This window comes from Podarcis bocagei, assembly GCF_964188305.1.
Source record: "Podarcis bocagei genome assembly, chromosome: 8".
NCBI classification, from domain to species: Eukaryota; Metazoa; Chordata; class Lepidosauria; order Squamata; family Lacertidae; genus Podarcis; species Podarcis bocagei.
This window is the reverse complement of record NC_138133.1, coordinates 7,432,801-7,456,719: the sequence shown is the minus strand read 5'-3', so window position 1 is coordinate 7,456,719 and position 23,919 is coordinate 7,432,801. Positions and strand designations below refer to the sequence as shown.

The following is a 23,919-nucleotide window of genomic DNA, read 5'->3' as shown; positions in this document are numbered from 1 at the left end:
AGGGGCGCACGCCAAGCTCGGAGCGGAGCGCGCGAGAGAAGAAACTTTTGGAGACGCCCGGGCGCAGGCAGGCGCGCAAGGGACGCGGAGAGGCAGCGAGGGGCTCCCGTCCGGGGTCGGCCCGCCGCGGAGCGCTGCCCGGCCCGGCCTGCTGCCCGCCTGCCTGCCTGCCTTCCCGGCGCAGAGAAGCTGCCGGGCGCGCTGCCTCCGCCTGTCCCCGCGCAAGGCGCCCGCCCCGTCACCAGCCCGCCCGCCCGGTAGCAGCAGCATCCCCGGCGGGCGAGGCGGGACGCCGCCGCTCTCCCCGCGGCACGATGCCCCTCGCCCACCCGGCCGCCCCTCGCCCTTACCTGCGCGCAGGGTCCCCCGCGGGGCGCGGCGCCTCCGGGATCCGGCGACCAGGAGCCGAGCAGCCGCCCGCCAGGCTCCGGCGACGCGCGTGGAGGCGGCGGCAGCGGCAGCGCGGGCGGGCGGGCGGCCGGGCAGGCAGGCGGTCGGCGGAGCAGGAGGCTGGGCGAAGGAGCCGGAGGAGGAGCCGCGGCGGCCCCGCTCCCTCCCTCCCTCTCCGGCTCGCCGTCTGCCAGGGAGCGGGGCGAAATTCCGGCGCGGCGGCCAAGCGCACACAAAGGAGCCCCGGCGAGTCCGCGCAGCCGGGGCGGGGCGCCGGGGAGGGACTTGCGCGCCGCCGCCGCGCACTTTCAGGCGGAGAGGAGGGGCGTGGGAAAGGCAGCCGTCGAGGCGCGCACCTGGCGGGAGCGCCCACCGGGTTGCGGGAGGCGAGCATCCCTCGCTCGGCATCGGGCTGGAAATGCGTCGGGGGCGCAGAGAAAACTCCCTGCCTCGTTTGTGGAAGGGAAAACCGGAGAAGGGCTTGGATTTAGGGAGGAACGAGAGAGAGACACCGCATACGGGGCGCCGAGGGGAAGGGATGTGGGGAAAAGGCCGCCCAAGACGAGCGCGCGGCTCCCCCTGGCGTGCGCTCCCCGTCCGGGCTCCGGTACCCGGGAGGCGGCCAGATGGTTCGGGCTAGAACTCCCCGCCGGGCAGTCGCCAGGTTGCAGGAAGCTGATCTCCAGCCCTCCAGTCTGCCCAGAGGGCAGGTGAGGCGGACGCAAAATCTTGGGGTAACAAGTTGCCTTGGGAGTTGCTCCCCCGTTCCCTCCCCAGCAATAGTCCTTTCAAAAGGTGGAACCCCACGCCCTTGCAATCTCAGTAGCTGGAGTTAGTAAAGCAGCCCTCCCCAATTTGGAGCCCTCCTAACAGGGCCGGATTAAGACATTTAGAGGCCAATTACAAGATTTTGGTGCCCTGTTATATATCTAATTCAAAACATAAACAACCGCAAGCCATAAAATAATAATTATTTTTTAATGAAACCTACAGCAAGATGGAAAATGTTTATTTTTGTAGATTTGTATAAATAATGTTTATTTTTGTTCATCTGCACCATACGGTCCATGGTAAATCTGGCAATGGAACATTTATTCGATGCCCCCTTTCCTTTGATGCCCTAAACACGGGCTTATTTTGCCTAATGGTTAATCCAGCCCTGCCTCCCAGAGTTTTGGATAATAATAATAATAATAATAATAATAATAATAATAATAATAATAATAATAATTTATTTATACCCCACCCATCTGGCTGGGTTTCCCCAGCCACTCTGGGCAGCTTCCAACTGAATATTAAAAACGATACAGCACCAGACATTAAAAACTTCTCATGCAAGCAGTAGTCCCAATCCTACAGAGAGCACCAGGTTTGGGAAAGAATAGTGAAAGGGCAGTTCACTCAGTAGCAGATGCAGAGACCTTGCGAGAATGACATGTGAGAGCTTCTTCAATAGATCAGGAAGCAGAAGAGTGAGGGGCAGGAGGGGCACTCTGATCTTTTCTTTGACACCACTTAGTCTCCAAGATTGCTTTGAGTCTTCCTACTTTGTATTTCCTTAATACAGACTCTTGGCATTTTGCTTAGTCTTTGCATAAAAGCCAGGCACTCCGTGGCCAGTGTAGCCCAGCAGAACCACAGCAACAAAGGGAAAGTGAGGCTTCATTAGCTACTAAAGAAGGTAAAAGATGCTCTGGGTTCTGTTGGCTGAGTTACAGTGTAAATCATGTCTTAAATTATAGATGAGGCACCAAGGGAGGGATCCTGGAAGTCTGGCGGTGTGATCCCACAGGGAGAAAGGGGGGAAAGGGCTGAGATGGCGATGAGTGCCGAAGAATCTGCCTGCCCCTCTTCTGGCTCCTTTCCGTCTGGCAGTCTCAGGCCTGCGCACAATAAAAGGATCTCAAAGCAGAGCACATTTCAAGACACCACGAGCAGATAAACGCAGCTGGGAAACAAAGCTTCTTGGGTTGAAGCAGCGATAAATAATATCTCTCTCCTTTTCCAAACGACAATCTCCATTTAAGTTTGTGGAATTAAAAACTGATTCGTTGGTGGATTGCTGTGTTGACTGGTATTGTAAGGTTTCTCCCACATTCACTTATATGTCCAGAAAGAAAAAAGGGAACAAGAAAGGGAAGATAAATGCCAAGGAAGTTGTAAGATGCTTATGTTCATATAAGTCAGCTGCCAGGATTTAGTGTTAACTGCCTGAAGGACATGCTGTGCTCCCTCCAATAAAGCTCTTTGCCATATCATCTTATCAATACTCCCACTTCATGATAATTTTGTTGCTCATCCACAGTTTTGTTGCTCATCCATGTTGTGGCTAATATTTTAGTTTCTCAACTAAACTTGACACCAATACAGTGGTACCTCAGGTTACATACGCTTCAGGTTACCTCCGCTTCCGGTTAATGACCCATATATTGTGATATATATTGTGATATTTCCAAGGAAACTGAACCCTAGGTAAAGGTAAAGGGACCCCTGACCATTAGGTCCAGTCGTGGCCGACTCTGGGGTTGTGGCGCTCATCTCGCTTTATTGGCCGAGGGAGCCAGCGTACAGCTTCCGGGTCATGTGGCCAGCATGACTAAGCCGCTTCTCGCGAACCAGAGCAGCACACGGAAACGCCGTTTACCTTCCCGCCAGAGCGGTACCTATTTATCTACTTGCACTTTGACGTGCTTTCAAACTGCTAGGTTGGCAGGAGCTGGGACCGAGCAACAGGAGCTCACCCCGTCGCGGGGATTCGAACCGCCGACCTTCTGATCGGCAAGCCCTAAGCTCTGTGGTTTAACCCACAGCACCACCTGTGTCCCTGAACCCTAGGTAAGTGCGTGGAACCCCTGGGATCTCACACGGCTCAGAGATTGGGGTGAGTGGCAACAGCATAATACAAACTGTGCCCAGCAGAAAAGCCAGGATGACAAGACTCATTCTGAACTTCAAAAAAAAAAAGGAGATTAAAGCAGTATATTAAAATTCAAGATATGTATGTTCTTATTACCTCTGGTTAGGAGTATATTCATAGGTGTTGTGCTATTTTAATAGGAGGAGGGGGGGGAAGTTTTACAGGTTCTCTTGACTATACAACATCTAGTTTTCCAAAAAGGAGGCACCACAAGTTATGTATGTCTGCAGTAATATTTTATGTCGGTTACTGGCACAACTTGTGATCATTGTGTTGAATCCATGATGTGCTTTTTTATGGTTATGTGATGGCTTATTTGGTAGAGCATTATAATACTTATGTTTTGTATTCCCATTAGGTATTTTGCAGGGAGAGGGTGGATTTAGTATTAAAGCATTATTAAAACATAGTCAGAAAAGTTGCACATGTTTTGGGTAACTGATTTATACCCCCCACCCTTTTGCAACCGAAGTAATTTTCATGCTACTGGGTTGCCTGATTTAAGTCACACTGGCTTGTCTTCCCTCGGTGTGTGGCTTTTCCCTCTGGCTGGCTGGCAGAGCTACGTGTCACGGCTTCAGTTGGTGCAGTGACAACGGAACAGTACTGACACAAATTACACTGAGCAACTCAAGGACATCCATGTAAAGGGCAAAGCGTTCAAACCTAATTCACTGCTTTAAGGTGTGTGAGTTAACTGCTTATGCTCTGGAGGGAAAAGGAAACCCCTTGCTAGGCACAATGGGACCTACGTAATCTTCATTTTGGCATTTCTTTGTCAGAAACAAGGTGAATTGGTGCAGGACGGAAAGACTCACGTCAGTTTTCATCCATTTACAGTCATCTGTTAAAAGGGGGGGTGGAGGACAAGTTGAATAATTAATTTTTGAAAACAAGGCGCAATTGCTACTAGACATGCAAATTCATTTTCTTTGTACCAGAAAAAATAATCCTACACAACTTAACCATATACCCTGTCCTGCGAATACACACCAGAATATAACTTTATATCAAGCATTCCGAAAGATGTAAGACATACTTAAATTAACTGTAAAATCAATTGTTCCTTTTTTCAAAATCAACCAAGTGTTTGTGGAACTAAGTATAGCGCCAAGAAAATAGCAGACCTGAATCATTCACTTATAACAACAAAGTTCCACATTTTCTTTGGTGAACTCTTATTCCTGTGGTAATGTGCCTTGATATAGATGGTTGTGTAATATCTTCAACTGCTCTGCATATTCCGGCAGTGAAGAGATAGAAAGATAATTTATTTCAGCTAACTAGCCCTTCGAATCACCAGTGCCTTGATCCCATAGCTCTCCGTGCAGTGCAAAATTTGAACCATGTCAGTAGCACTAGTGGAACATTGTGAGTCGTAATGTTGCACTAGCAAAGAAATTCAGGTCTTGAGCAAGTTGGACATGAGAGCGGGCGAGATGGACCAAGAAAAAAAAAAGAATAGCAAAATCATGTGACCCTGTCCATGCCAAGAGAATCAACTTATTCTCCCCTGCCCCACGAGTGCAGTCTTGGGACGAGAAATAGTAAGCATTAACCCAAAGGCAGAAATACTGACGGCTGAAGCTCAAACAGAATGGAAGTGGCACTGCCACACCGTACACTGATCAATGCAGATCCTGTCTTAGCAAAAGCCACAGCATGTACATGGTCGAGAAGGGGAAGGAGACAGAACTGTGAGTGGATAGGGCACTAGAAAAAGGGACTCTACAGCAATCAGAATTACAAGAATAGGAGAGCTGCTAAGTTGTCTGCTCAGATCCTTGAAGCTGCATGTTTGTCCAAAAGGAATTTTGATTCATCAAAATCAAAGTAGTTGTGTGTGTTTTTGTAACAGCGCCCATTCCCTTTCTTCAGATTGCTGAGATGTTTTGAATGTATGTTTGCCTGCAAACTACTTAGCTGCTTTTAGACACGGTGTGCTCATAATAATTAGTAATAATCTTGACAGCTTGTCAGAGAACGTTTTAATGTCATGATTTAAATTTTGCTCGTTATGCACAGCGCATGCTAATACACCAACAGCTTTACTTTCCCCACCTTTTTCCTGAGTTTTGTCTTTCTTTTTACACACACACACACAAACACACACTAAGAACTATAGCTTTCATTATGCAAGCAACAATAAGTTCTGAACTTCCACTGTACATCTCTTCCCCTCACTTTGAGAACTGCTAAAACGTGAAGATCAACATCAGTGTTTTGTCCCATGTTCGGAATTATGTTCCCGGCTTCCACTGCAAAATGAAGAAAAAGAAACCTGCCGCAATAATTACTGTAGGAATGTGATTGCAACAGTAAACAACAATATGCTATAAATAGTGATATATTCAGCTGAAAAGCAGCTGTCTCCTGGGGGGACATTTTATTGATGGAAGTCATAAATCTATAGGAATATGTATAAGTCATAATAACCATGGCACATATAAGTTGCTTCCACACTAGAACTGCTACGTGCTGCTGAGATGTTGCAATGAACTGTTTGTGGGATTAAAGAGGCGGCTCCTTATACAACTTAAAATAGCACCATATTCTCCATCAGTGCCCTTCCCCGTGGACAAGATCGTCCTATAATGTTTACAGGGACGCAGGTGATGCTGTGGTCTAAACCACTGAGCTTCTTGGGAAGGTTGGCAGTTCAAATCCCCGTGACAGGGTGAGCTCCCGCTGCCCTCTCCCAGCTTCTGCCAACCTAGTAGTTTGAAAGCACACCAAGTAAATAAATAGGTACCGCTGCGGCGAGAAGGTAAATAGCATTTCCATGTGCTCTGGTTTCCGTCATGGTGTCCCGTTGTGCCAGAAGTGGTTTAGTCCTGCTGGCCACATGACCCAGAAAGCTGTCTGCGGACAAACGCTGGCTCCCTCAGCTTGAAAGTGAAATGAGTGCTGCAACCCCATAGTCACCTTTGACAGGACTTAACCATCCAGGGGTCCTTTACCTTTTACCTTATACTGTTTACTCACAAGTAACTTGTACTCAGCACCGATCCTGTCCAGCGTTAATTCACAGCTCTCCCCACCCCACCCCCCACCCCCTGCAGATTCAGGGCACCTGGAGGGATGAGTGATAAATTGTCACTTATTTAGTTGGTTTCTGCTGTCTTGGGGAGATGAGACTTTAATTACCAATGTCTTTATTTGGGGGGGGTGCAGGTGTTACAGCGGTACATAAATTAATGATTTCACCGCATTTAATTTTGCTTACTTGAACTTCCACATTCAGGTTTTGTTTTTAGTTTCCTGCTTCATCAGACTATTATCTTTCCCGAGGAACTTAGGCAAGCCAAATTGCTAAGTATAAAACTAACAGACTAATTTCATTTAGCATCCTATATGGGCTTGGGGAAGGGCTGGACATTTGGAGGTACTTAATTTCTCATTCATTTCCTTCCTAATCCACTTGTCAAGTAGGCCAGGGAATTACAGTATAAATAACCCATGTTGTTATTTACACACACATGCACGGACAAAAACCATTACTAGCAGGCAATTCTGTAGCCGTGGGGAATAAGAAGGCGGAATAAAGTCTTCTCAGGTAAACTTTCTGCCTCCCACTAATCTGCAGAAAGTATCATCACAAGCAGGGACCATTTCACCCTGGTGGCAGAATCCCACAGAGAAATGCCCTTGTAGGGCACCCCAACTACAGTGGTGCCCTGCAAGACGAATGCCTCACAAGACGGAAAACTCGCTAGACGAAAGAGCTTTTCCGTTTTGGAGGTGCTTCGCAAAACGAATCTCCTATGGGCTTGCTTCGCAAGACGAAAATGTCTTGCGAGTTCCTGCGGGGGTTTTTTCCTCCCCCCCTTTTTCTAAGCCGCTAAGCCGCTTATCGGCTGATCCGATAAGCTGATAAGCCGCTAAAAGCCGCTAATAGCGCTGATAGCGCTAATCCTCTAATCCGTCAATGGGCTTGCTTCGCAAGACAAAAAAACCGCTAGACGAAGAGAATCACAGAACGGATTCTTTTCGTCTTGCGAGGCACCACTGTACTCCTGCTGACAGAGAAGCAGCGGCTTCCAGCAAGAGCTTGTGGGACTCTCACAAGATCTCACCAGAAGCTGCTGCCGCACAACTTCAGTAAGCAAGGTAGAGGCAGGGCTACAGGGACAGGCCATCAACTATGACATGGATCACTCCCTGGTGGCGATCAAGACCCTTCTCCAGCCAAAGAGAACCCATATCACAAAGCAGAAAGTGGCAGCCTCGAATCAGCACTGCCAGAAAAGTCATACCTGAACTTGGTAAACAGTTCTCTGATTCTGTTGAACAAACTCTACTGAAGCACCTCCATAGGCACATACCTCCACATGTGGTGGGAGTGCCCCAAAATCCAACTATTCTGGACAACAGCCATATGAGAAATATGTAAAATAACCAAGCAAGTATTAGAAATCACCCCAGAATTGGCCTTACTAAACATCTTCCAAGACAATAATGCCCATTTACACCACAAAGAACTCATAACCCACCTACTTTCAGCAGCCAGAAATGCCATAACCAGACATTGGAGAGACCTGTCAGGAGTAAGCATGGACCAATGGTACCGAATAGTATGGGAAACAGCCTTACTAGAAAAATTAACCAATAAACTGAAACTGACACGGGGACAAATAGAAGAAGACGCCTTCACCCCGGTATGGCTCTCATTTATCACATACACAGCCCAACAGGACAATGACAAAAATCCACCAACAGCATACAAATCAGTATGGCTAACCTGATCCAAAACACCCACCCACCCCACTCACACATGAAAACAAAGACCACCACAGCCAACCACAAATGAACAGCCACACCCTAGGCCAACCCCAACCTCTCTCACCACCAAAGGAACACAAGTGAATAGCAGAGAACCTGCACAAAACCCCACATGTATTAAGTATAATACAAACATCGCCACCCGATCTCACCCCCACCCATCTTCCCCTCCTTTCCCCTCTTCTTCCTAATGTCTCAACAAATGAAACTGATCTGTAAAAAATGTTACTTGGAGGAGAGAGAGAGAGAGAGAGAGAGAGAGAGAGAGAGAGAGAGAGAGAGATTGCACATACTTTTGTAAACCAAGAAAATCTTTAGTAAAAATACATTTAAAAAAAAACTCTACTGCCCCAGAGGCAGCGTCAAAGCAAGGTGGAACCACCTCAAAGAGGAAACCTACAACATAGCTATGAACTCTTTGGCCAAAAGAGAGCAGCAGATCCCCAGCTGGTTTGAGGCTGGCATGAAGGACATGGAGCCTGTTATCACTGCAAAGTTCACAAAGCTCTTGTGAACTACAGGTGTGCGCCTTGTGAGAAGACACTTGCTGCCATATGAAAGAAGGGATGTCCAGAAGATTGCTAGATGATGTGCCAGTGACTACTGGCCAAAGCTGTGTCATTCAACTTGCTGCTGACCCTGGCAGCACTTGCAAAATGTACGAAGGTATGAGGAAAGCCTTTGGACCAACAGTCAGAAAAACTCCACCTCCCAAAACCTTGTCTGGAGAGATCATTATAGACCTCAGCAAGCAGTTGAAGTGATGGGCAGAGCACTATCAAGAACAGTCCTTGTGGGAAACCATGGTCTTCGTCACAGCATCCAGACTTTGCCTGTCTTAGAAGAGCTGGATGTACTGTACCTACCTAACTCGACAATGCCATCGACTCTCAGGCATGTGGTGAAATCCCAGGAAAGAACAGAATCGCAACACAAGAACTGAAAGTCAGCCTCAGTTTCTCCCTCATAACGCCCCTTCATGAGCACCTCTAGCAGTTTGGGGAAACAGGATCCATGCAACAAGACACACTCAACTCCATCATTGTGACCCTCTACAAGAACAAAGGTGACCGCCACAACTGTAACAACTACTGTGGAATCCATGGGGAAAGCCTTTGCCTGTGTAGTTCTCAACAGATTACAGTCACTCGCTGACACGGTCTATCCCAATTCACATTGTGGCTTTAGGGCCCAGAGGCCAACAGTTGACGTGATTTTCTCCCTGTTCCAGCTGCAGGTGAAATGCAGAGAGCAGAGACACACCCCTTGTCTGTTTCATTCATAGACCTGATGAAGACCTTTGACGTTGTCAGACAAAAATGACTCTTCACACTGCTCAACTAGATAGGATGCCCATCTAAGCTCCACAAGATGATTGTGTTCTTCCACAAGAACATGTGCAGCACTGTCCAGTAGGATGGCTCATTCCTCAGATGGCTTCCCTATAAAGAGTAGGTGTCAACTAAATCCAGGAGGTTTCTGTGTTAGGCAAAGTTTAATCAAACATTGGCTAATTCTAACTTTTACTAAATCATAACACATTTAAGGGGATCTAGTCCCAGCCCACAAACTCATAACATCACCCCCCCTTAGAAAGAGGCATCTCATCATAGATGTGTAAAAGAATACCATAAAAGTTAATGAGGACATTTAAAACAGATCATAAAATAGATCATAACACAATGGCACTTTTACCCATTCCTTCCAAGCAATCTCCTGTCCATCGAGAATTCTCCAGGCCACCTGCTTCCTTCTTGTTTGAGACTCTGTCCAGTCATATGGTGCCCAAAATCTTCCTGACACAGCGCATATGGAAGGCATTGAGGCATATGCAAGTTGCCCACAATTTACTTCCATAAAGCAACATGCTCAGTGCATAGGCTTGGTAGAACTTCATTGTGGTGTTGGTCATTAGCATTCCATAACCTTTTAGAGAGGTGAACCATTGCTGTACCTGCCTGAACAATAGGCTTGTCCAGCTCAGCATCAGTGCAGAGGTTGCTGGTTATGGTGGAGCCCAGACAGGCAAAATCATCTACCACCTCAGGCATGTGGTCACCAGTGGTGAAACATGGGGTGCTGGTGATATCCCGACCCAAGATATTGGTCTTTTTTACGCTGATTGTGAAGCTGATTTCCATGCAGGCTTGGGCAAAATGGTTGATGAGTCTCTGTAGAGCTTCCTCAGAGTGCACTGTCAAGGCTGCATCATCTGCCAAAAAAAAAACATCTTGCAGTTAAGAACCTGCCATACTTTTCTCTTTGCATGGAAATGTGCCAGCTTGAACCGATCCCCATTGCTCCTTGAATGGATGTACACAACGTCCGTCTTCAGTTGAGATGAAGGTGTATGAGAGCAGCAGGGAGATATATTATGACAAATAGAGTTGTGGCGAAACCACAGTCTCCTCAGCTTAATCCCTTATTTTCTTCCCAAACTGAATACAGGCAACTCCCAGTTTAGGTGCATCTGAACAATGTGCAATCATGCACAAGCACATAGTGCCAAACCTGGACGTAGCCCCAAAACATCATAAAGACATCATGAAAAGGAGAGGAATGGGGCAGGAGCAGAGTGGATAGCCTGTGAATCCAAAATACCTAAAAGTACCAAGTGTGTGTTGTAAAAGAGGAACAGAGACCAGGAACAGCTCTGGTGTCCCGAAACTGAAGTTTGCTGTCCCAGCCCTCCTTTTGCTCTGACCCTGAGTTGAGGGCAGTTCTCAAGGCTCCAAGGGATTTATTTTAGTTCTCAGGATGAGGGAGCATCCTTCACATTCCTAGCGCTCCCCTGGGGGAGCTTGATTTCCTTTGTCAAATCTCTTTTACACGGGTGGGGACGCGGGTGGCGCTGTGGGTTAAACCACAGAGCCTAGGACTTGCCAATCAGAAGGTTGGTGGTTTGAATCCCCGCAACGGGGTGAGCTCCCGTTGCTCGGTCCCTGCTCGTGCCAAATTAGCAGTTCGAAAGCACGTCAAAGTGCAAGCAGATAAATAGGTACCACTCCAGCGGGAAGGTAAATGGCGTTTCCATGCACTGCTCTGGTTCGCCAGAAGCGGCTTAGTCATGCTGGCCACATGACCCGGAAGCTGTACGCCGGCTCCTTTGGCCAATAAAGCGAGATGAGCGCCGCAACCCCAGAGTCGGCCATGACTGGACCTAATGGTCAGGGGTCCCTTTACCTTTACCTTTAACAGGGCCGGATTAAGACGTTTAGAGGCCAATGGCACTTACAAGATTTTGGTGCCCTCATATATATCTAATTCAAAACATAAACAACAGCAAGCCATAAAATAATTTTTTAAAAAATGAAACCTACAGCAAGATGGAAAATGTTTATTTTTGTATATTTGTATAAATAATATTTATTTTTGTTCATCTGCACTGTATGGTCCATGGTAAGGTTGGCAATGGAACATTTATATGATGCCCCCTTTCCTTTGATGCCCTAAGCACGGGCTTATTTTGCCTAATAGTTAATGCAGCCCTGCCTCCCAGTGTTTTGGATAATAATAATAATAATAATAATAATAATAATAATAATAATAATAATTAATTTATACCCCACCCATCTGGCTGGGTTCCAACTGCATATTAAAAACGATACAGCATCAGACATTAAAAACTTCTCATGCAAGCAGTAGTCTAAATCCTACAGAGAGCACCAGGTTTGGGAAAGCAATAGCATGAAGCCAAAGGGTCCAGGGCCATGTGAGGGGTAAACGGTCCCTTTGATAGTCAATTTAAAGATGTTTATTAAAGAAGCTTTAAGTAGGCAAAAAGGGGAAGGTGCATGGAAGAAAAGTGCCATCGCCACTTGAACAGCACAAGCCCTGAGCGGCATGACTGTTGCACCTTCCTCACGCCACCCTCCCCAGATCTGAGCCTTGCAAGGCCGGTCAGGGAAGGCAGTGTGGAAATGCGACAGCCATGCACCCCTCAATCCCAACCTATTGATGATGCAAATAGGAAAGGCCAAAGTTGCTCCTCGTCTAGAAATTAGAATATTATTGATGTTATAATAATATAATAATCTATTATTTATACCCCGCCCATCTGGCTGGGCTTCCCCAGCCACTCCAGGCGGCTCCCAACAGAATTAATAATAAATGTTGTTATTATATAAGTTGTATACCACCCTTCATCTGTAATTCTCAGGGGGCTAGGTAGGAAATAATGTAAGAATATGTCCTGGGGAAATAAATAGCCAAATTACTGTTGCTTACAGGAACACTAAGAAGTGGGATTTGCCTTATGTGAATCTTGTACAGATTGGGACCTCTAAATCCTTTTTTTATTACATTATTCTTTCCCACTAAAGTACCAAGCAACTCACAGTACTACCCACTACTGTAGCTAATTACTCCTGAATTGTTATAAAGAATCATCAGGATGATAATTAGTTTTAAATTTAGTTGCTGGGTTCAAGCATCTTTTGGTGTTTTATTAAAATGCAAATAAAAATGTATAAACAGGAAGATTACAAAGTAAAACGAGGATGTTAGAAAATAAGGTCAGTTACCTAAGGCAATAGTTTATAAAATATAGGCTAAACAAATACTGGTATTACATATTGGAAGGGTGAAACAGAAGAATAAAAGAAGAAAAAAACAAAGCATATTTCTGAACCGTGGCATGAATAACAAGGTAATTAATGCAAAGAAATGGCATTTTAATCTAGCAATTATTAGAATGCAATGTTTCTGTTCAGGTTCATTTGCGGTTTACTATCTCTTTTAATTATGTTGTAACAAACTTCTGTCTTTTATTATGGTTAAGATGCTCAATGTTGCTCAGTTCTGAGAACGGGTCTAGATTTAAAAGTCGAAATGCACCAGAAGAAACTAAGCTAGCATTGCAAAACATCTCATTTTTTTATTTAATTTCTCCTGCTGGATTTATGTCAAAATTTGAAAACATCTCCCCCACCCAAGAAATAAAAACTAGCGGTTAAACAGTTCAATTATAATATTATTTGCACCCTCAAGAATGTTTTTTGGGGTGGAGCTAAGTAGACAGACTCTGACACACCTCTGCTTTCTCACAGCAGGTTCCTTTGCACACCTGGGCACAAGGAAGGGGTTGAGGCCCAGCTGAGGAAATCCTACCTCCCCAGGCACAGATTGGCTGCGTGGGGCCAGGTATGTCTGCCTCCTCAGCCATTATTGGTCTTGGGACCTGTCACTCTGCTCCAGTCAGGGGGAGCCCCACTGCTGTTGCACTCCTTGTCTTGTGCTCAGCTGCTACCTGGCCAGGCTGAGAGGGATGCAGGGTGTTATGTACTGAGTTGAGTTGAATAGGATCCAAAATGCAGCAGTCTGATTGGTCCTAGAACAATAGGATTCAGAATGCAGCAGTCTGACTGGTTCGCAGGAGCCAGCCAATCCAACTCTGGGTGGAAGTGAATCCGCAATATGATTGGCCTACACAGCGGCATAGCGTGGGTTGTCAGCACCCGGGGCAAGGCAAGTAATGTGCGCCCCCTAACCCCTAACCTGCCGCGTCAGGTGATCTGAGGCGAGTTGCCGCTGGTGCTGCAGCCCAAACGACGCCGCTTGCCCGGAGGAGGAGGAGGACAGAGAGGCGAGGAAAATGCAACATGGCCCAGCAGCTGCAGCAGCAGCAGCGGCGGCGGGACTGTGAGGAGGGGCTGCCTGGCGTGCCCTCCGTGGCCCTGACGCACGGGGACCGCGGCGAGCGCTGAGAGCCGCTGCCAGCTCGTCGGTTCCGCGAGACATGGGGCTCTGCTACAGCCTGCGCCCGAGGCTCTTCGGCGACTCCGGAGGCAGCGAGCGCGCCCCCCCCCGATGTTGCACCCGGTGCGGCCGGCCCCCCTTGCACCCCCCACGCTACGCCACTGGGCCTACAGGAGAATCCCAGAATTAGCCAATCACGTGGGGCTCATTGTGTAAATAATGTATATAAAGCAGACATTTCGGGGGAACTTCTATTCCTCACTACTCTGAGCTGAATAAAGAGCATGAAATCCACACTCGACTCCGAGTACATTTCACAGGGGCAGGTGGCAGCCCCCACAGTGAGCCCGGCAGCTGAGGAGCTGGCCACAAAACTCCCCATGGCACTCCTGGGGCAAGGCAGCCTTCCTGGTGATGGGATGGGTGGAGGAAGGCAGGGGAGCAGGAGCTAAAGGGCAGGAGGGAGGTTGTGGACTTGGAGAGGGATGCATGTGGAGTCATGAAGCACCCCCTAAAAATAAAAACCAGAGACCCACTGTGCCCTGTCTGTCTGCGTGCAATCTCAGCCCAGGTCACCCACCCCCCAATTCATGCTGCCGACTTTGCTAGAAGGCATGGCGGACCCCCTTCAAGGTGGGCCAGAGTGAGGGGGGCTGGGCTTTTAACCACCCATGATTCCCAACCATGTGGCTAGTCCTCAGTCCTTCAAGACACAGGGAGGTGGCCCTTCCATGCGGGACGGGCATGTGCAGGCCAAGACAGGGCATCTGTCTACTTCCAACTGGAAAGATTTGGCTGCTAGGTCAAACAGCTTTAAAAGCAGGCAAGAGGCACACAGACACAAGGTTGTCTTGCAAGGCCTGTTAAATGGCCTAGCTGAACTAGAACCCCTATGTTCAGGGGCAGTCTATATCTGAATACCAGGTGAGGGGGGCATTTCTGGTTCACTTCAGGCAGCAAAAGTTCTTAGGCCATCCCTGCCTTGCACCAAACAAAAGGATAAGTTAGGAACGACTCCTGTGTGGGGAGTCGTTCCTAATTGGACAATGTGCTTTCCTTTCCACACATTCTCCCCTCAGGTGTCCATTGACATAACTGAGTGATTAGTTTAGTAAAGTGTCCATGCGAGCTGTAAACATACTAAATTTATGTCCTAGGGATCCTAGTAGATAACAAATGTTGTGTTCCTCATCCATTCTGCATTCTGAAATGTCTAGCTTTTCAATAACAGTCAGGAACTGTGCCACATGTTCATTACAATGTTTCTTAAGGGACGCGGGTGACGCTGTGGTCTAAACGGGGTGAGCTCCCGTTGCTCTGTCCCAGCTCCTGCCAACCTAGCAGCTTGAAAGCATACCAGTGCAAGTAGATAAATAGGTACCACTGTGGCGGGAAGGTAAACAGCATTTCTATGCACACTGCTTTCCATCACGGTGTCCTGTTGCACCAGAAGCGGTTTAGTCATGCTGGCCACATGACCCGGAAAGCTGTCTGTGAACAAACAACGGCTCCCTCGGCCTGAAAAGCAGGATGAGTGCCGCACCTCATAGACCAGGGGTCAGCAACCATTTTCAGCCATATGCAGGTCCACCATCCCTCAGACCTTGTGGTGGGCTGGACTATAGTTTGGGGGGGGGGGAATTATGAACGAATTCCTATGCCCCACAAATAACCCAGAGAGGCATTTTAAATAAAAGCACACATTCTATGCACATGTTTCAAGAAAGAAGGGGGAGTAAAGACTGCTAACAGAAGAGATCTCTGACAAAACAAGATAAGAATAAAACATGAGAAGATACGCCAAGACAAGGTACGGCAAATGACTGATGGGGGAGGGGGGGAAAAACTCTTCCTTCTTTCCCTATGTGATTAAACAAGAATCCCTTCCCCTTATGAGTCAAAAATGTTGTTTTAAGGACTTAAGCTGTGGATTTAAGGCTGTGTGGAGATAAACTTTCGAACCAAAGCACGTTTTAAGAAGAGCGTGGAATGTGTAAGAGCTTGGGAATGACGCAGTTAAAGATGCCGTCGCCATATTGGGAAGTTCTGTCGGAGGTCTTGAGTCTGGGAGGAGAAAGAGAGAAATAGAGCTGTTTATATATTGTGGGTTAAACTCCTCAGTGGGACTTAAGAGCGACAGCTTTACGAGACTATGATGGAAAGAGTGATGTTATCTATGAAGGAGACGATATATGGAAACCATCTCGATTTGAGGATTGGAAGAACGAAAAATTCACACAGGACTATTATTACTATTGGTGTTTATCGGCTTAAGGAGACTATCAGAAGAGATCATAAAGAAAAAAGAGAAAATATATGAACAAGATGTGATGTGGAAACAGCAAGATAAGATGGGATAGATCTATGAACTTTGTTTGGACAGATTTGGACTGATTGGGACATTAACGCAGCAGCAAGAAGATGATCAGAATCCCCCTTCGGATCTTGAAATATGGGTCCCCCCAACAAAATTTAAAATTCGGCTTTGTAATTCGGAATTTATGTGATATGATTTAATTTGATGTGATTGGCCAGTTAATAATTTTTTTTTTTTTAAAGCACACATTCTACTCATGTAAAAACACGCTGATTCCCGGACCGTCCGCAGGCTGGATTGAGAAGCTGATTGGGCTGGATCCGGCCCACGCACCTTAGGTTGCCTAGCCCTGCCATAGACGCCTTTGACTGAACTTAACAGTCCTTTACCTTTTACCTTACCTTACAATGTTTCTTGGATTCAAGCTTCAGATAATATAAATCTCTCACAGAGATACCATGTGAACACTTGCTGGAGAATCCATATGCTTTTTCTAAGTTTTGGTACACCTGAACAACAGCCTCACCTTCTTTGGGAGGTGTCTGTGATATTATCTAAGACGGTAGATAGACACTGCTCATTTGTTCTGCTGCTCCCAGAATTTTGAGGCCTTACCTTCACTGGATTTTGCTTTCTTAATGTGTTCTAAAATATATAGTCCATAAAAGCTGCTCCCCCCACCCCCATCTTCTTGTGCTGCAATTGCCTTGGGTAACCTTAGGCAATTGGGGGATTTCATCAACAACTGAATTTCTATTAGCCATTTTAAAAATCAGAACCCCCAACCTCCCCCCAAAAAACCCTTCCAAAAATTACAATTAAAAAATCCTTCCCCCCTCAAAAATGTACAATGCAAAAATGCTAGCATTTCAAACATTATCAGGATGCAAAAACCACAATTACAAAAATCCTGCCTGTACTGATTTGAAAGGGATATTTAATCCCTCCACAATAACTCAGCATTACAACACAACACTGCCATCTGTTGCCCAAGATACAAATTGCAACAGCAAAACTTTTTCTTTCTTTACTACTACTAATAATAATATTCTAATTCCTAGATGAGGAGCAACTTCGTCCATTCTCCCTTGCATTGCCAGTAGGTGTTCCCTTCTGTGCTTCTCCCCACTTTCTCACTTGTGAGTTATTTTAAGCCAATTCAGTATCAATGGGTCCTATGTGTAGATAACTGTGAACACCCCTTGTTTCTTACAAATGTTCAGGGCCCAGCTGTAAATTCTGTGAAGCGCCCTGAGATTTATGGGCATAGGGTGGTATGCAAATTAATATAAATAATCAGCACACACCTTGGCAGTTTTCTGGTTTTGTGCAAATCTGAGGGATTAAAGAAATCTCTATCTATCTATCATCTATCTATCTATCTATCTATCTATCTATCTATCTATCTATCTATCTATCTATCATCTATCCCTGACCCTGAAATAGTTATGAGCAGGATGAAAAAGAAATGAAAACACTGAGGAAGCAGTAGGTATGAAAAGAGGAATAGCAAAAAGTGATAATCTATCCTCCCAAAACATTGAAACAAATAATCTGTCACCCCAGATTTCCCCACCTTATTGCATTGTCCCTTTATTGGGTAAACTTGAATTTACCCAATAAAGCAGCATGACTAGTGATGTTTGAGGGTAACGTCATATGGACTATGCAAATTAAATGGGAAGGCAAACAGCCATAAATACGCAGTAAACTTTGGAGTTGAGAAACCCATATTCCATCAGCTTAATATCTGAGACACCAACTGCAATGTTAGGGTCAGGGGTCGGGATCTGGGGGTTAGGGGTTAAAGGTTAGGGTTCAAGGGTCAGGGTTCAGGTTAGATTTAGGATCAGAAACAAACTTAGGGTTTATGGTTATGGTTTGGGCCAGGGTCAAGGGGACAGTGGTTGATGGTCAAGGTATAGGGATGAGAGATCACGATCAGGCTTAGGTGTCAAGTGTCAAGGTTAGAGTTAAAGTCACCTGCTTTGGGTGATAACTCCTGAGTGCCCCCAACCCAGAAATGCCTCAGGATAATACTCAACAAATATCTTGATTTCCATCGCCTGTACAATATGCCAAACAGACCAAAACAGCCAAACAAGAACTGTAGTACTACATTGTGCTTTCTCTAAGCCAACTTGTCACATATCTCCTCTTCAAATGCAAAACAGGCTCTTCAAATGCCCACCTTTTCAGGATAATAGTTTAATTTCCTGAAATGGGAATGTTTGCTTCTATTGAATTGCTGTGTATTTTATTGCATGGCGTTTTTCTTTTGGCAGTAGCTCTCTCATGTGATTGGCTGAGTCACATGAGAGAGGCATTCCATTCTGTTGTGACTCTTATTCCAGGAACTGTCGTTTTTATCAGCTTTTTCTGTTTCTTCCGTCTGGGTGTGCCTATGTGAGTAGAATGGCTGCCGGGAGAGGTTTCCCTGGATGCTTCCGAGGAAGAAACCTGTGCTCTCTATAAGGAACAAAGTGAATAAGCAGGAGATTGTAGGTATGTTCTTCTCAGTTATATGTTTTTGAAAGTAATTTTGAAAACAAAGAGACTGGACATATCATATCATATCATATCCACACACCCCATACCTGAGAGATGGGCAGGACCTGAGCTCTGGCCTCCCACTCTCCAACAAGGGTCAAGGGTCCAAAGAGAGGGGAAGAGAGCCTTGATTGATCCCTCCCAACATCTGGAATCCAGACCAGACTTTCGACAGAGCTGGCCATCTTTGCTGATTATGAGTAAACCGAACAGCTATACTGTAATGAATAGGCTAGGATTAGTCCAGTTTTAGAGCCACAGGGCTCTGGTTTATTGCGTAGTCTTGTTCCAACCTTCTGCCTGCTTTCCCCCTACTTTTTTCAATATAGTTTCCTAATCTGACCACTGCAGTGTGTGTGTGTCTGCCAACCTCAGGGTTCTAGAATCCCCTTGTACCGAGACGCATGGAGTCCATGCTATTGAAAGTTTCGGACCAGTGTTGTGAAAGTCCAGCACGCTCTTCTGAGATATGGGAGACTTGGGGAGTTTGGGCTGCCTTTACACTGTAATTTATAAGGTAACTGTCTCAGAAACTCAGGGTGTGTTGGTCTCCAGAGTTCCTGGCTTTTAGGAAGTTGATGTGGGAAGTTCAGCCTCATTCAGCATGCTTAGCTCTAGTTGATGCATGAAGGGGTTAAGACCATAGAGTAAGCTGTTTTCCTAGACTCAGCTAGGTTACGCCCCCTCACCTTTAGTGATGAACAATTTAAAAAGTGCATTAAAACAGGATATTTAAAGGGTCTGTAAATGCTTTGCTGCATGTTTTGCTTTAAAACCTCTCCTGGGGCTCTCTCTTACTGGGGAGTATTCTGCCTTACATTTGGATCTAGGGATCCAGCAAATTCTTCTTTACTAAACTAATCAAATAACTACACAGGTTATGGGCTCAGAATGTGGAATCTTTTGTTGAGATTCTAGTGAGGAATATTATGCAGGGTTTCAGCTTGTTAAAGGAATTTAAAAACTTGTTTTTTTAGAGTGGAGAAAGATTTTTCTCCCTCTTCTGCAGTAGGCAGAAGTTTTTTTTTCTTTGTTGGAGATTTTTTTTAGAAGTGTCTCTTTTTACGATAAGACAGCCAAAATCTTGTTGCTGCTCAAAGCTGCAGACTGCTTTATTTTACTCAATGGAACAGGTTGGAAACCATTATGAAAGTAAGAGGCATTATAGCTTGCATCGAGGAAGAAAAGCCTAGAGCTGGTGCAGAATTAATAAAATGGGAACAGCAGAATGACATAGCAGTGTCTATTAATTTGGATAGTTTTTCAGACACCCAGATTGTCCACGCTAAACATTGCGATACTGCTACCGAGATGACTGACAATTTACTAGTCTTTCGTATTTACAAGCACACATTCTCATCTAGCTCGAAGGAACTATTCAAATTAAAGCTTGAGTCCAAGAAAGACTAACAATCATGAGTTCCTAGCCATTATTGAGGAACTGGAACAAGCAGATTTTAAAGTGGATGATGTACTGAGAGTCTGCTACTTTTTGGAGTAACAAAGGCAAAAGTAACCCTAACTGATGTCATTGTTCGTTTGAGAAGGGAACGAAAAACCCAATTTCAGAAAATAGCCAAGGCTCCATCCGAAACATATTTGTTTCAGATGTAATGAAGGAGGACAAATATCGAATTGTTGTGAAGCCCCAAACCCAGCAAAATCCCCTTCACTAAAGCAACCAAATCCCAAGGGAATCAAAATAAGCTATTTTCTTTTGCACGGGAAGAGTCTAACTTTAAATAACTGTGATACAAAATCAAATAAGTGGTTAATTGATTCAGGATTTCTTCTCACATGGATTATGATAAATATTACTTTGGAGACATTAAGAATATTAATTCATCAGTGGATGGAAGTATTCAACTGTTGATACCATGAAGATATTTAATTTAAATACCGCCCTATACCCGAAGGTATAGATATGCAGATCTACGATTTGACCATCACAACCGACAGTTGAGGGGGATGTGCCAGGGAAACAGGCACGCTCAGGTGAAGAGACTTTGCTCTGGTTTTAATATAATATTTCCAAGTATAAAATTGTCTTCTTTTTTGAAACTCTTTTTATTGATTTTCCAAGGAATGTAACAAAGAATAAACAATAACCTAACACAACTATTATGGTCTGTGACAAGCAAGATTACTGTAGTATGGTGAAGTGGGTAGGGCATTTTGCTTGGTTAAATGCAGATATCCTGGCCTGGTCCTGATCCGAGTTTTGTCTGTGTTCTTTCTCTGAATAATTCATGGATTTTTTAAAATTTGATGACATCTGTGACAACTTAAATTTTGGGTATGTATTTTAAGGCTTTTCTTTTCTTTATGTATGTATATATGTTAAAACCTTTTAAAGTGTGACTGAATTTTATGTTACGTTTTGAAATCTATTTTGTTTTGTGCCCATGAGGCTCAACAAGTTTCCTGTAACACAATTTATTTGTAAGAAGTATAATCCTCCTCCTGCAAATGTTCTCCATATGTGGCGGGGATGCTTAACAAGTCATGGGCAGAAATTCTAGCAGTAAGATTTGGCTTAGATTTAAATTAATCTTGTATAATTTTATAGAAAAAGTCAGAGCTGTCTTTCTGGTTCATATAATGATGAAGTGAGAGGGTTCACTAGAAATGTTCACAGGCTTTCAAAGGAGAGAGATGCTGTCTCCTTCAGAGGAGGAACACCTTTTATTCTGGATGTAAAACCACTGAGGTCCAGATCTATTAAATATAGCAGTTGTTGGTAACTTTGGTGAAGAAGGAAGAAGCAAAGCCATGGAAGCTCCAGCTGGAGATGAAGGCCTTCTCTCCTCAAGAAAACTTTTTTGTCCAGGATTTGGGTCAGTGTACAAACAAGTATGGAATGAGTCCCTGCCTGAAAGCATGCATTTCTCCCACAAATTAAATGAGATGCTGAAGCAAAATTCAAATTGATATAGCCAGATATTGCCTGTCAGCAAGACAAGCTGAGAGGAAACCTTAGTATCATTCTTGCTGGGAAGAAAACTTTCCAAACATAACCCAAAATTGCTGGAGAATGGCAGTGCCTCTCCAAAGTGGAAACCAGCCCCCTATAACCAGGGCACTTAAATAATGCCTGCTATATTGCAGCCATGCTGGGGAAAATACTGGAACACAGAAAGTGAGGTACAGTGGTACCTCGGGTGACATACGCTTCAGGTTACATACGCCGCTAACCCAGAAATAGTGCTTCAGGTTAAGAACTTTGCTTCAGGATAAGAACAGAAATTGTGCTCTGGCGGCACAGCAGCAGCAGGAGGCCCCATTAGCTAAAGTGGTGCTTCAGGTTAAGAACAGTTTCAGGTTAAGAACGGACCTCCGGAACGAATTAAGTACTTAACCCGAGGTACCACTGTATTTCTCAGCTTAAAAGTAAAGGCTCTGTAATTAACTCCCTACCCGCAAAATAGACTAAAAAAAAACCCATAATGGCAAGAGATCCCCCCTAGATTTCCCTGTGTGGCTGCTGTTGTGACTGCAATCAATCCTATACATCAGGGGTCAGCAAACTTTTTCAGCAGGGGGCCGGTCCACTGTCCCTCAGGTCTTGTGGGGGGCTGCACTATATTTTTTGGGGGGGGGGAATGAATGAATTCCTATGCCCCACAAATAACCCGGAGATGCATTTTAAATAAAAGGACACAGTTTACTCATGTAGAAACACGCTGATTCCCAGACCGTCCGCGGGCTGGACTGAGAAGGCGATTGGGCCGGATCTGGCCTCCGGGCCGTAGGTTGCCTACCCATGCTATACATGAAACCGCAGAGAGATCAAGAATAATATTCCTACTTGGGATGAGGGACAGCTTTAAATGCACAGGGGGGGCCCTTGTAGCAGAATACTCCTACTGTCCATTGGATCTCCCTGTCATGCGTCCGTGTAGAGGCAAAACTGCCACAAGTTTCCTAAAACCAAAAGGAACCCAGGAGCAAAAAGCCCACCAAACCTGTAGCTGGTTTCTAAATCCTATATTTCCAGGTGTAACAGACACACATTGGCACTTTTATCTACAAAGGAATAAACACAAAATGGTACTGTTGACAGAAACACACGAACACGACACAACCGTCTCATAAAATGGAGGGTCTTGCTTTACGAAAAGAGAAAAAACAGAATATGTGGAATATCCGTGTCTCCAATAAGTTACATTTACATTGCTTCCCACTTGCTTACAAAAAGAGCAGAATAAACTACAAGCAAAAGAAAATCTGCTAAAGGAGAAAGAGCGGGCGTGTGTCATCTGTGGCCATCGAGAACCAGAGCAGGCCCAACTTCCGCCTTGGACCCGTCTTGGCATAGTTTTGTTCCTTCTCATTCATCAGCAGCGGATTCCCATTCTGTGGCCACAGAGCTTACAGCAGAGTATGTGGGAGTTGGGAAAAGTTCTCTGGCAACTCCATCAGTGTTTCAAGGGCTAGTCAGGTTCATTTTAGTCCTCGATAATTATTGGCTCATCATTCTCAGGCTGCTGTAGATGTAAACCTGCTACTGGCCAGAGGACAATAGGCTTGTAAGGCCGCCTTGCAGCTTGTTTCGCTTCAGAGAAAGAAAGCAACTTCCGGATTTTCCTGGCAGAGAATGAAAAGAAAACCTTGTCACGAGACTAGATACTTGTAACTTTCTTTTCCTGTTTTTATCAGTTGCTTCAAGATCTGTTCAGTTAGGGGGCTGTATAAACATGCTGTTTCCTTTGTTCTATTATTATTTTAATTTATTCTCCGCTTTTCACCCTAAGGCGGGTTACAATAATTTAAAATACAGCATTAAAAGCAGTTTAAAACAACCTATAATCACAAAAGTAGGGTGGGTCCTAAAAAATATATGGTGCTATTACTTCCCTTGATCTGGACACTAGACTTCTGTTGATACAGCCTAGAATAGCATTTACTTTTTTGGCTGCTGCATCAGTTAACTCAGTTAAGCCCTAGATCCTTTTCACATGTACTACTGGCAAGCCAGATGTCCCCCCACTCTATATTTGTCCATCTGGTTCTTCCTGCCTAAGGGCAGAACCTTACAGATGTTCCTATTGAAATTCTATTTGTTAGTTTGGGCTCAGTTCTTCAAACCGTTAAGGTCAACTTGAATCCCAATTCTGTCTTCCGCCGCAATGTTATGCTGAAAGCTGTATTGAATTCCAATGGCAAATTATTAAAGAAAATCTTAGAGCTGATTGCCATCCTTAGTGACATTGACAAAATGAAAGGTCTGCTGTCTAGCATGGATAAGTCTGTAATGTTCAATACA

The 23,919-nt window shown here is 45.1% G+C and overlaps 2 protein-coding genes across 8 annotated transcripts in view; both read right to left on the bottom strand.

Moving 5' to 3' along the window:
* Window positions 1-446, bottom strand: part of ENOX1 (ecto-NOX disulfide-thiol exchanger 1) — a 294,079-nt gene extending 293,633 nt beyond the window's left edge. For 5 of the 6 annotated variants that reach the window (XM_081206405.1, XM_081206409.1, XM_081206411.1 and 2 more), the window contains exon 1: window positions 351-445. The gene's annotated coding sequence lies outside the window, so the exon portion shown is untranslated. Of the gene's footprint in view, window positions 1-350 lie in introns of all 6 variants that reach the window. The other variant, XM_081206412.1, reaches the window with a different exon arrangement.
* Window positions 447-22,625: 22,179 nt separating this feature from the next.
* MTA1 (metastasis associated 1) overlaps window positions 22,626-23,919 on the bottom strand; it is a 65,590-nt gene continuing 64,296 nt past the window's right edge. For both annotated transcript variants that reach the window (XM_081206358.1, XM_081206359.1), the window contains one exon: window positions 22,626-23,240. In XM_081206358.1, coding sequence (XP_081062484.1) covers window positions 23,102-23,240 — 139 coding nt within the window. In that variant the 3' untranslated portion in view covers window positions 22,626-23,101. The remainder of the gene's footprint in view (window positions 23,241-23,919) is intronic.